This window comes from Marmota flaviventris, chromosome 4 (assembly GCF_047511675.1).
Source record: "Marmota flaviventris isolate mMarFla1 chromosome 4, mMarFla1.hap1, whole genome shotgun sequence".
In the NCBI taxonomy this organism is placed as follows: domain Eukaryota; kingdom Metazoa; phylum Chordata; class Mammalia; order Rodentia; family Sciuridae; genus Marmota; species Marmota flaviventris.
In genome coordinates, this window is record NC_092501.1 from 34,813,019 (window position 1) to 34,826,307 (window position 13,289).

Consider the following 13,289-nt stretch of genomic DNA (forward strand, 5'->3'; position numbering starts at 1 on the left):
CACAGGTACTACTTGAAAAAACATTAATTATAAACCAAACAAACAAATCAGTTATTAGATACATAGTTTAAAAGTACATAAAATAGCAAAATCATTTTAAAATTAATAGTGAATCTTTTTTTTTTCTTTGTACCACGAATTGAACCCAGGAGCGCTTAACCACTGAGTCACACCCCCAGTCCTTTTTTTTTTTTGGTGCTGGGGATTGAACCCAGAGCCTTGTGCATTGTAGGCAAGCACTCTACCAACCGAGCTATATCCCCAGCCCCCCAGTCCTTTTTGATATTTTATTTTGAGATAGGGTATCGAGGAATTGCTTAGGACTTTGCTAAGTTGCTGGGGCTGGCTTCAAACTTGCAATCCGCCTGCTTCAGACTTCTGAGCTGGTGGGATTACAGGTGTGTGCCACTGCACCTGGCCAATAGTAATTCTTAAACTTTCCATGTGAAAATTTTAATAAAATATAAAATATTTGTAATGAAATAAAATTTTAAAATTTTCTTTTTTGAACAAAGTAGGTTATTTATATGCATACTTTAATAAGTCAATTTTATTTTGGTCATCCTTAAGAAAACTAAATAAAGTGTCTAAGGGGTTTGTCAAAATTAAAAAAGGATACAGGCAAGTGCTTCAATTGCACCCTCTTGTTTGACATTGTCATCAATTGCTCCCAGCCATGGAAGTACCTTTTCCAAAAAGATGTTCATTGTTTCCATGGTAGCTATTTTGCTCATGACACCTACACAACGAGCAGCCATGTGCCTCACTGCAGTGCTCGGGTATTGAAGGCACATGTAAAGATGAGACAAATGCTGTACCAACTAAAAATAAAAAAGTTAAAGGCAATCAGAATACTCATTAAGGTCTCTATCATTTAAAATGTTAACTATAATAGCCCATAATCAAAGATGTTCTCAATATTTCTAGTTAACTCTAAATCCAAAAATATCTCCAAATACCTCAAAACATTACTGTCAAGACAATAATGGAAAGTTAATCTAAACTCATTCTAAGATATCATAACCGTTTAAGAAAAGGTACAGAATTACTCACCATAAGAAAGGCACACACAATTCTTTCAAACTCAACAAGAGACACATCAAAAGGCACTTTCAACATTCTGTTATTAAGACTGGGAATATGATACCACACATCATCAGCCTCCTTCAAATTTGGTGATTTAGGTTTAAGAATGTACTTTTTATTCACTGGGTTCAGTATTCCTAATTTTGTTCTAGGTACCATACTCTGATAGAAATTATCGCGTTATAATTGTGATAACAATAACATCCTATTATTAAATGCTTGCTGCAGGGAACACTAAGATTAATGATGACAGTCAAGAACCTGCTCAACAGTTACAACAGCCTTATAGATCAGCTGAATGAATGTTTGCTAATCATGAGGGTAAGAGCATACAGATGGATTCTGTCTTTCTTTACTAATGATAATTTTTTTACGACAACTCAAGTGATCCTTCTGCCTCAGCCTTCTGAGAAGTTGAGACTACAGGTACACACCACTGTACCCACTTTATTAACAAAATTTTATCAAGTAAAAGAACATACTTTATACTACATGAACAAAAATCTTCATTCTTCTCTACTCCCTCTTAGATTCACTTTTATGAATCTTTGTGTTAGCTAACAATAGAGAACTGGAGCTAATGTCCTTCACAATGGTACAATTGCAAAGACCTTCCTAATGTAGGTATATGCAAAGAATAACACTCTCTTCTATAGAAAAAACACATAACTAATTTTCCTCCTCCTCCTCCTGTTCCAATTCTTTTGTAAGAAATATAACAGTAAAGTCACAAACCAGTGTTCTATCTTTGACACTGACCAGCTGTGGTTTAGGTGATTTCCTTCTACCTTTATATTTATCTTGGGAACAAGCTTTATTACCTGCGTTTTTCCTCTCTTGGAGGTATATTATTGGAATGGTTTGAGCAGCGATACTGACTTTCCTTCCCGTTTATATCAGGTTTCTGCGGCATTACAGCCCTTTCTGTAATGCCCCATATTCTAAGCTTCCAGATTGAGATTTCTACCATTCATGTACCCCAGCTCACAAAGCCCACAAGAGCTGTGCTGTCAGCAAAGAAGAAATATAATAATACTGTATTTAAAAAAAAAAAAAAAAACTGCAATTACTGGGGATGACATGAAGTTGCATTTTTCAAGTCTTAAGATGTTTTAGTAAGATCATTTGTTCAATCTGAAGAAATTTTACATCTGCATTAGTTAAGTTACCAAGGGATGAAGCTCGGAATCCATTGAAGCTGCTGATGTTTCAAAAACTTGCAGAGAATTCACCAATTCTTGAGCAGGTCCATCTCCCCTTTCCAGGAGGGATTTTCCATCTATTCAAATATATTAAAAGTCTATATCACTTTGCAAGTTAATTTTTCAAAATCTCAACCTTCCCCCACACACACACACAATTTTTAGCACCTCTCAGCTAGTAGTCAATTTTACGTTTCATGTTAAAATGCCATGACCTTATTAATTTAAGTGCTGGGGTTCTGCACTCAGAGCAAAAAAAAGAAGTTAATAATAATGATCTATTTAGACTATCTATTTTTAGAAACAGAAAAGAAAAAGTTTTTTTGGGGGGGCGGGGGGGGGGGTACTGGGGATTGAACTCAGGGGTACTAAACCACTGAGCTATATTTCCAGCCCTATTTTCTATTTTATTTAGAGAAAGGGTCTCACTGAGTTGCTTAGCGCCTCACTTTTGCTGAGGCTGGCTTTGAACTCATGATCCTCCTGTCTCAGCCTCCAGAGGTACTAGGATTACAGGCACGTGCCTCTGCACCTGGCTAAAATAAATTACGATGTTTTTAACAAACTTCCAATTTTTAAAATTTACAGTTGTCTGGGATAAACAGAAATAGGTATTTTTATTTTACAAAGATATATTTAATTGATAGACACTGAAATGTATTAAAAATGGAACTCATAAAATATATATGCATACCAAAATTATTTAGATCAATTATATTCCTCAGTGGGCCAACCATAGCATCCCAGAGATGTGGCAATTTCACTGCCATTTCACCACCAAAATGCTTCACTATAGTTGTCAAGGCAAATTCAGCTCCCCTCCGTTGTACCAGGTAAGGCTTTTGGGCCTAAAATTAAATATTAGTTGAAAACATAATTTCAGGAAAAAAGCATAATACATTTAAAATTTTATCAAGAGAATTTAAAGAATTTACAGTGCTTCATTAACTAATGAAGCAATTATTAGACACAATTATGACAACCATAAACATTTTCCAATAATTAAAATACATAGGACTAAACCTCCTAACTAGATTTGTGTATCCAAACTAAAATACTTTTGTAGGGTCAGGGATAAGGAATTAAAGGATATGTGCTGCTTTTAGAGATAGTCCTAAGTGACATTTTTTTTCTTTGTTTTATCTTCTTTTCCCTATCCCAAAGAAATTTAGCAGTTAGAAGAAAGATGAAATGATATATCCTTATTTATATTCATGTAAAGGACATAATAAGACATGTTCAGCTAACTGCAAGATTGATAATATCATATTCAACAATAATTACAGTCCATATAAGACCATCTCCCCCACAAAAGAAATATATATACATATTTTTTAATTACTTTAAGATGAAGGAAGGGTTTGGGATAGTGGTAGAGCACTTGCCAAGCATGTGCAAGGCCCTTCATTTGATCCCCAGAACTGCAAAAAAAGAAAAAAAGCTATAAAGTATTAGAAGAGCTTTGTAACCCACGGAGGAATAAATACCAAAATCACAGTAAAATTTTGATGGAAACTATTATGGTGAGATATAACCAATGAAAAAGACTTCACACAATTTTGTTTATGTTTTTCTTTTTTTTGAATCAAGGATTTAACACAGGGGTACTGACTGAGCTACATCCCCAGCCCTTTTTTATTTTGAGACAAGGTCTTACTAAGTTCTTTAGGGCCTTGATAAGTTGTTGAGGTTGGCCATGAACTTGTAATCCTCCTGCCTCAGCCTCCCAAGTTGCTAGGATTACAATGTACACCACTATGCCTGACAAAATTCATAGAGTATTCGACAAGATATATAGACAATAACTTAAGATGATGATTTTTTAAAACAAATTAAAAATAGGCTTATATTTTACAAACGCCTGTCTTTTAGCATCAATGGTTTACTGCTGAACCCAGGTAAGTTCCCACATATTGCGATCAAAACTGTTTAGATTCATTTCATTGTTAATAATGTGAATCAAATTTTCTAAACAAAACACTTATCATTAGTTATTATTTGTCTTTAAAGAAGTTAGTAATAAATAACAGAGAGACCAACAGTACAGAATGGAAAGTCAGAATAAATCCTCGCAAATGAAAAGCATGATATATAACAAAGGGCCCATTATAAATCAAGGAAGAAAGGTTTCAAAAGTGGGATAACTGGTTGTTTGCATACAGTTTAGATCCCTATTCTCATATCACACATTTAATAAATTCTAAGTTAACCAAAAGTCAGGTGGGCAGTGATGATCTCACATTTGTAAAACTACTGTCTGAATATCAAAAGAAATTCTGGATATCAATAAGACTGAGAAGTTATTTTTTACTCTTGTTTAATATCTTCTTTGTAGTCAATACTATGGGAGTGAATTCGTTTATATATTTATAAATAGCTTATGTACCCACCATCAAGAGGGTTTCTTGCCTAGGAAGGTAAAGTTAGGCTGGTAAAAATTATAAGACACATGAGAAATTTAAATAGCTTAACTATTTTCCTGGACCATGTTGCTAGAGTACTCCAAAAAGCTATTAATACTAGTCCTTTCATTTATAAGTACAAAAATACAGTTCTGGAACCTGACAACTTAGTTCTCAATGTATAAGCTAGATATCTGTTTTAAAATCAAAACATTCAAAAGAAAAAAATCTACTTACCTCATCAAGTTCAACAAGGATACTCCCACTACTTCCGGCAGGAAGATCTGCTATTTGAGCTTTTACTGCTTTCGGGGTAGGACCTCGCCTACTTGTGATAGCAAAAGCAGCTTTCTGATGCCTATAGAGTGTAATTATACCTCTGTGCTTGGTTACAGTATGGTGCATTCCATCTTTTTCTGAGTTGGGTCCTAATAAGGAAAAAAATTAGCCTTTTAATCATAATATAGGTAACCAAAAGTTCTCTGCTCCAAATGAGACACAGCCCTTTAAGGCCTCAATTTTTATAAGCTAATGACATGTTTTTTTTTAGACAATGAAATGGCAACAAAAATATCTACTTGCATAGGTTTTATAACACAAAGTTGTAGAATCATGTGAACAATGAGAAATATCACATGCAAGAATGGTTGTGCCTAGGCACAAAAAGAAACATTAAAAATAACTCAAGCAAGTTTCCTCTAAAATAATGTTCATGGTCCCCATGAATTCAGGAAAACTTGACCACTGCAGAATATTCCTGCCTCATATAATAAAGGAGAGGGAAAAGATGATAACCCTCTTGTATTTTTATGTTAATATTCCAAATGTTCACATTCTTCTTTCAGATCGCTTTTTGATAGCACCAAAGTAGCAAATCTATTACATTTTCAATAATTTGTTTTGTTTTCCTAAAATCTTATTAATAAAAAATATAAGTCATATAGGATGAGAAATGTGAAGAAACACTGGTCTTTGATACCAGACTACTAAAAGTAGTTATTTTCCACATGAATTCTCCAAAAGAAAATAGAAAAACTGGTTAAGCATTATTTACTAAACAGAGTTCAATCTCATGAAAGACTAAATTTAGAAAACAAAATACAATAGGAAGAACTTTCATCAACATTTGATACAACTGTTTTCTAGTCTATTAAGTCATACAATGATGGTTTTCAAGATGAAGGTAAGGGTGAATACCTGTCTCAATGGACTTCAGTCACCTTATATCAGATATCAGGTCTCTTATGACTGGCTTATTTAAGAGGGTTGTAATTGATTAGCTAATTGAAGTAACAAGGAATTTTGTTGTAACCAAACTTTTTTCTCTCAGAATGGAATATGGAGAAAATGGCTCTAACATGAATGATAGATATAAGTAAATGAAAACAAATTTAAATAGTTAATTCCTTCTCTACCCCATATAAAGGTTTAGATATATACCTTTAGAATTTTCCTGGCCACTTTGTGTTGGTACTGGACATGTTACACAAGGAGTTAGATATGGGTCCACACAAAGTGAGCTACAGAGATTTTTAATAATCTTTGAATTGGGACAGGGTGTCCTTGTTGTGCACTGCTGAAGAAGTTTAGCTATGCACTGAGCTGCATAGTTTTGCACTAGTGTATTCTCTTCTTTTTTAATCGTCTCCATTAGTGGTTTTATGATAGGATTTAATTTCTCCGGAAGCTGCTGCAAGCTCACAACTGCACATGCAGCAAAAGTATGCACTCTCAACTGCAACACTTGCCACTCTTGGTTTGTCTCTGTAACTGTCATTTGGACCTGCTGTCGTTTACTATCTAATTGCTGTAATACTTGAGAATTTAAATCGAAAGTTGATGTGACTTCATTAAAAACAGTAGTGACCTAATAAAAAAAAAAAGAAATAAAAACTCATTAATTACATCAACCCCAAATAGACTATAAACTCCTAAACAGCAGACAGCAAGTTTTCTGTTTCACAAAAGTTCCTTATTATCTAATATTGTTTTTTAGTACTCAGTAAACTAACAAATACCTAAAACCTCCCAACTAAAGTTTACTTAGTCTAACTTAACATTAACATTATATTCCTGAAGAAAGACACATTCTTTTGAGATGAATAAAATTTCTTATCCTTTAAATATATCTAATCTGTTTGAGGGGAAAATCACATTCAACACTTATAGTGTGCTTTGGTGACATAATGAGAAAGCAATATGCAAATACAGATATATGTAAATATAAACTGTTAATATCAAAATTTAAAAACTTCTTGGGAAAAATATTCTAACTAAAAAATGTTTAGGGTAGCTGTTTACAAAGTGGTTAAGTAATGCTAATTGAATTATTTTCATTCTTTCTTTGAAATGTTCAGGCAACAAAAGAGAGAGGGGAGAAAAATCCAACAGCCATTATTTGTTTAATTACCTAGATAAAGTTGACTGCTGTTCCAGACAACTTTACAAACCTCATTAACGACTGTTCAGTCCATTTTTTTAAAACAACTTTACTGAGATATAGTTCTTATGCCATAAAAGTAACCCATCTGAAGTATTTAATTCACTCATTTTTAGTATACTCATAGTTATGAATCAAAATTTTAGAACATATTTTCATAAGTTCATAAAGAATACTCATACTCACTAGCAAACACTCCTCATTTTCCCCCAGCCCTATGGAACCTTCTTATCTGATTTGTCTTTCCAAAGTTGTCTATTTTGTAAATTTTATATAAATGGATTCATAAAATATGTAGTCATTTGTGACTTATTTCATTCATTTAGTATTATGCCTTCAAGGTTCACAAATGTTTTAGCATTGTATCAATATTTCCTTTTTTGATCAAATAATATTTCATATGATAATTTTTACTTATATACTATATTCAATCATCAATTGATTACTGATGGGTTTTTCCTACTTTTTGGCTATTATGAATGATGTTGCTGTGAACATTCACATACATAGAGATTGTGTGATGGGCTCATATAACAAAAACTCTTGATAGATAGGTTATAGCAATTATTAAAAGCTTGCAGGGATAGATCCTTATTGACAAGAAAAGCCTATATAACATTGGAAAATTTTAAATCTATTTTCTTTTTAATGGAGAGCCCTTTTTGTTCTCCAACCTCCTGAGTCATTGGGATTACAGTGTGCAACACTATGCCCAGAAAATCTAATTTTTAATACTTAGAAATTATTAATTTCATTGTGGACAATATCAATAATGCTATTTATTATAAAAAACAAAATAGGCACACAAATAAGATCTTGTTTTATCACTATAAAATGCTTAAGACTAAGTAAACTATATCAGTTTCACTATCAATCTGCTCACCACACTTACACACACACACACACACACACACACACACATCACATACCATTCCTAGCTCATACTTTCTACTCCATTGTTTGTTTTAAGTTCTACGCAAGAATTATCTGAAACAGGATACACTGCTAAAAATTTTCAAATATTGTCCAAAGTACACTATGCTTATTTTTTACAACATCCAATGATTGTAGGCAATCAAGGAAAAGCTAATCACCCGCAATTAATTCAATCATTTAAACAATATTTACTATCAGGTGCTAAAAGATGAATAAGACACAGTCTTAACATACCCTAAAAATGCAGAGATGGGAAATATAAATAAAGAATTAAGACAACATAACATATCACTGAGGCAAGGGCAGGTTGCTATGAAAGTTCAGAGAGTCACTTAAAACTTCTTAGCAGTGGCAGAGCGCTTGCCTAGAATGTGTAAGGCACTGGGTTCAATCCTTAGCACCACATAAAAATAAACAAATAAAATAAAGGCAGTCTGTCCATCTACAATTACCAAAAGAAAATTAAAACAAACAAAAAAACTTTCTTAGCAGAGGAGCTTAGGGAAGACTTGCCAGAGGCAGTTAACACTTTTCCAAGTCTTTCCTTTTTAAAAATTAGTTATTAATTATTTTATTTTTAGGTGGGATGTTTCTGTTTTCCAAGCTTGCCTGAACTCCAAGGCTTGAGGATTCCTCCCACCTCAGCACCCACCCACTGCCTTGTAGCTGCGACTATAAGTGTATTGCACCACACCTAGCTTTTTGGATTGGTTTAAAGAATGGTTAAGTCGGGAGTTATATACATCTTTGTAAACAGATGAAGTGAGGTAAGAGGTGGAAGGCAGGATACTGTCTAAGGAACTGAAGACAGTTTATCATTGCTTGAATATAGGTGCAAATGGAGAAGTATCAAGAAAAGAACTCTAGGTGAGTGTACAGTGTTGAGGCAGAGAACTTCTGGCAAAGGACCAGGAACTCAGGCATAGAAGTGAGACTGAGTGAGGCACAGAAAACACTGTGTGTGATGTTATTTCTGCAAAAGAAAGCTAACCAGGTTTGGCAGAAGTTTGAAAAGTAATGAGAAAAGAGATGGGGTATCTAGAGAAGGTAATGAGAGTAGGCGGGAGGGAGACTAAAAAGCAAGGGAAAGGAAACCATTTTTAAGGAAGAAAGGGATACAGAGTGGCACAAAAGGATTAATACTAGTCTAGCAAAGCAAGAAGGATGAAATGGACCAGAAACTGCCTGGAGGTAGAATCAGACCTAAATGTCAAGGCCTTTAGGCTTTGAAAATGCAAACAGAGAAATGATAAACATGAGACTTTCTGAAAGAAAAATCCCACTTTTGGTTACTCTGAAGTGGCAATGAGATAATAATCCAAATAAAAGTGCTTAACAAAAGAACATAAGATTAAGAGTAGATAATATTGCACATGATTGAGAAAAGATAATATGGATAAGAACTAAATTAAGAGACTGGTTAGAGAGGAAAAGACAGAAATGCCTATATCAGGTAAATGCCCCTATCTGGCATTTAAGAGGAAAACAGGGATCCAATAAAAGATATAAAAGACAGTGGCTCTTACTTTTACCTTTTAAAATTACCCATCCCTAAATACTTTCTTCCAGAGATTCTGATATTTATGCTATTTCCTGTCCCAAGATGAAACCACTGGAATGATGAAATTGAATAGTAATTTCACTGGGAAATAAGGGGTCCTTCTTGAAGAAGGAGGATATTTGAAACTTCAATAAGTTTACAGAAATAGTAGGAAGGAAATGTAATTATAAAGAAACTTTGAGGAATTTTAACTCTAGACATTTAGAAAACTTTACCAAAGAACAACTTGGGTACAGAAATAACAAGTTTAGCTTTCTCTCATAAGTGAGAAAAAAAAAATTCAACTACAGTATTTTTCAGTCAGAAAGGGGATTAAGAAATGAACATTTGGACTGGGATTGTGGCTCAGTGCACACAGAGTGCTCGCTTAGCACGGGCGGGACCTGGGTTCGATTCTCAGCACCACATAAAAATAAAGGCATTGTGTTGTGTCCATCTACAAAAAAGATTCTCTCTCTCTTAAAAAAAAAAGAAAGAAAGAAACATTATTTCATGAGGCCAAACACAAACAAGTAGCTCAATTTCTCAATTCTATAACCCAGGAATAACTAATTTATACTAACTGAACTCACAGACTGAACTAAGTACAAAGCTGTAGTTATCAGACACTGGTGTTGGTCAGGAAGATACAAACATATTGGGCACAAAGATTCAGATAACAGATCCACATACATTCTTCAGTTGATTTTTTACAAAGATGCCAAAGCAATCCAACAGAAAAAAATCTCCTAATAATGATGCTAGGAAAACTAGATATATGTAGAAAAACAACCTTGACTTCATACTATACACAAACATTAATTCAAGATAGATCACTAGGGATGTAGCTTAGTGGTACAAAATGTTTGGCTAGCACATATGAGGCTCTTGGTTTGATCCACAGCACTACTAAAAACTGGCAGAAGAACCGAACGTGGTTGTGCACACTGGTAATCTCAGTGGCTGGGGAAGCTAAGGCAAGAGGATTGCAAGTTCAAAGCCAGCCTCAGCCTTGTCTCTGAATAAAATATTTAAAAAGGGCTGGGGATATAGCTCAGTGATTAAGTGCCCCTGGGTTTAACCCCTTGTACAAATAATGATGATGATGATGGAAGACAAATCTAAACATGAAAGCTAACACTATGAAGCTTTAGAAGAAAATGTATGCAAATTCCTTCACTATTTGGAGATAGGAAAAGGTTCTTTAGATCACAAATCATAATCAAGGAAACAACTGATAAATTTATTCAGATTAAATCTATCTGACAAGGAATTGGTATCCAGGATTATAAAGAACTCCTATGATTCAATAAGAAACAACTAAAAGTAGACAAAAGATCTGAAGACATTTCAGAAAGGAAGATACAGAAATGGCCAATAAAGATATAATTTGTCACAAAGAAAATGAAACTCAAAACCACAATGACATCATCACACAACCACAGAATGGCTAAAGTTAAAGGGGCTCATTATACTAAATGTTATTAATGATGTAGAGCACCCAAAACTCTCACACCTTGTTAGTTAGGAGGTAAAATGATACAACCACTTTGAGAAGTCTGAGTTTTTTAAATTTAATTTTAGTTTTTTGCAGTGGTGGGTATTACCTAGCTTTATCACTGAGCCATACCCCTATCCTCTATGTAGTTTTCCAAAAAAATAAAGGCAACTATCTTAAGATTCAGCAATTCCACTCATATATATTTACCAAAGAAAAATGAAAATATACCAAAAAAATGTGTATTAAAAAAGCTTACAGAAGCTTTGCTCACAATAGCCTCAAACTGGCGATAGCCCATGTCTATCAACAGGAGAATCGCTTAAACTAGTTTTGAAATATTCATACGATGCCATAAAATGCAGTAATAAAACAAATGAATTATTAATACACACAACATGGATAACTTCGAGGATACCAAGTTCAAGCCAGCCTAGGCAAGTTAATGAGACCCTGTCTCAAAAAAAATAAAAACATGTTGGGGATATAGTTTTGTGGTAGAACACCTCTAGGTTCAATCCTTAGTACACCAAACAAAACGAAACAAATAACCCTTCAGAGCACACTGTATAATTACATTTATATGATATTGTAGAACAAGCAAAATTAATTTACCATGAGGTAAAGAATGGTTACTTAGGGACAAGGAGAAGAAGGGACTGACTACAAAGTAGTGATGGGAATTTCTATCTTGACAAGGTTTGGATTTTACAGTCATATGTATCTGTGAAAATTCATCTAATGTTCACCTAAGACTGAGCACTTACACACTAAAGTGTACAAATATCTGAAATTTACTTAGAAATACATTAAAAAATAAGATGGATTGGTGGTTTGGAAAGAAGGGGAGATATTTGAATATATACGTGATAATTCAAATATGTATTTGTCAAATGTCAACGGCACAATCTAATTGCTGAGTATATAATGTTTGTTGTATGAATTCTTTACTTTTTAAAGTATGTTTGAATTTCCATTTTCATTTAATGTTGGGAGCAGGGAGAAGAAATATTTAGGGATTTGTTAAAGTTTTTCCTATATTTTTCCCTTCACAAGCAAGACTAGGAAACAACAAAATGTAACAACTTTTTTGAATAAAGGTACATTGGTTTGTCAGAATTTGAGTTTAAAGGGATGGGGATGTAGCCCAGAGGTAAAGTGCTTGCCGACATGCATGAGGCCCTGTACTACCAACAAAACAAAACAACAATAACAAAAAAACCCAAATACAAACAATAATAACAACAACAACAAAAAAGAAAAAAAAAAAAAAAACACAGAAAAAGAAGGGAAAAAATACAGTTTAAAAAAAGAAAGTTTTTCCCCATTCTCCAAGAAAAGTCAACACATGAAATAAACTAGAGTTGAGATGAGAGGCTACCAGGCCACAGACAGATACAACAAAATATGTGGTTTTGTGACAAACATGCTATGACAAATTTCTAATCTTTATTTCATGCTCTAAAATGAAGAGAGTTACTTCTTTACTCACCAGGTCATTAGCTTGATCTATAGTTAAAACGTTGTTGTTTACTCTATTACCAACTTCAATATGTGCATCAGCTAATGATGATATAAGCTGTTTACATTCATTCTGCATTCGTGTGAATGGAACAGCAATTTCATCATAATATAAATGTTCTGAAAGGATATCAAGTAAACGTGGTTGCACAGCTAGGGTAACAGCTTTACATTCCTAAAAATATAATAGACAACAAATATTCAGGGCAAATATATAAACATAATTTTATAGTTATATAAATCTTCACTTAAAAGCTACCAAATTCTAAATTTCTACTGATTTTTTAATCTGTTGTTTTCTCTCAGAACAATAATTAATTGCACAGAGAAAGGTATTATACCCAAACTGCTCTAAAATTTTTAATATGAATGACTACAGAACATGCATGTGGAATTATTATAATTCCATTAAAATTTATTTTACTTAATTACTCTTACTGTACTGAATTTATTTGATGTTTACATAAATATAGCACAGATTTAAAAGTACATTACTATAAAAATTTCTTAAAAATAAGTCAAGAAAACATTTGGCATGCACTAACTAAAAATATTACTTAAAGTCATTATTAGACTTCTTAACAGTTTAGACCACAGCTTTACATGCCATACTGTAAAAATGGATATATAATTTAAAAGCTACTTACCTGCCCCCAAATTTAAC

At 33.4% G+C, this 13,289-nt stretch overlaps 1 protein-coding gene across 2 annotated transcripts in view; it reads right to left on the reverse strand.

Annotated features, from left to right (window-relative positions):
* The window catches only part of Btaf1 (B-TFIID TATA-box binding protein associated factor 1), a 91,477-nt gene that overhangs the window by 22,924 nt on the left and 55,264 nt on the right, over positions 1-13,289 (reverse strand). For both annotated transcript variants that reach the window (XM_071611088.1, XM_071611089.1), the window contains 6 exons: positions 12,597-12,800; positions 6,131-6,557; positions 4,928-5,118; positions 2,983-3,136; positions 2,256-2,365; positions 620-821 (listed from right to left, as the gene is read on the reverse strand). In XM_071611088.1, coding sequence (XP_071467189.1) covers positions 620-821; positions 2,256-2,365; positions 2,983-3,136; positions 4,928-5,118; positions 6,131-6,557; positions 12,597-12,800 — 1,288 coding nt within the window. The remainder of the gene's footprint in view (positions 1-619; positions 822-2,255; positions 2,366-2,982; positions 3,137-4,927; positions 5,119-6,130; positions 6,558-12,596; positions 12,801-13,289) is intronic.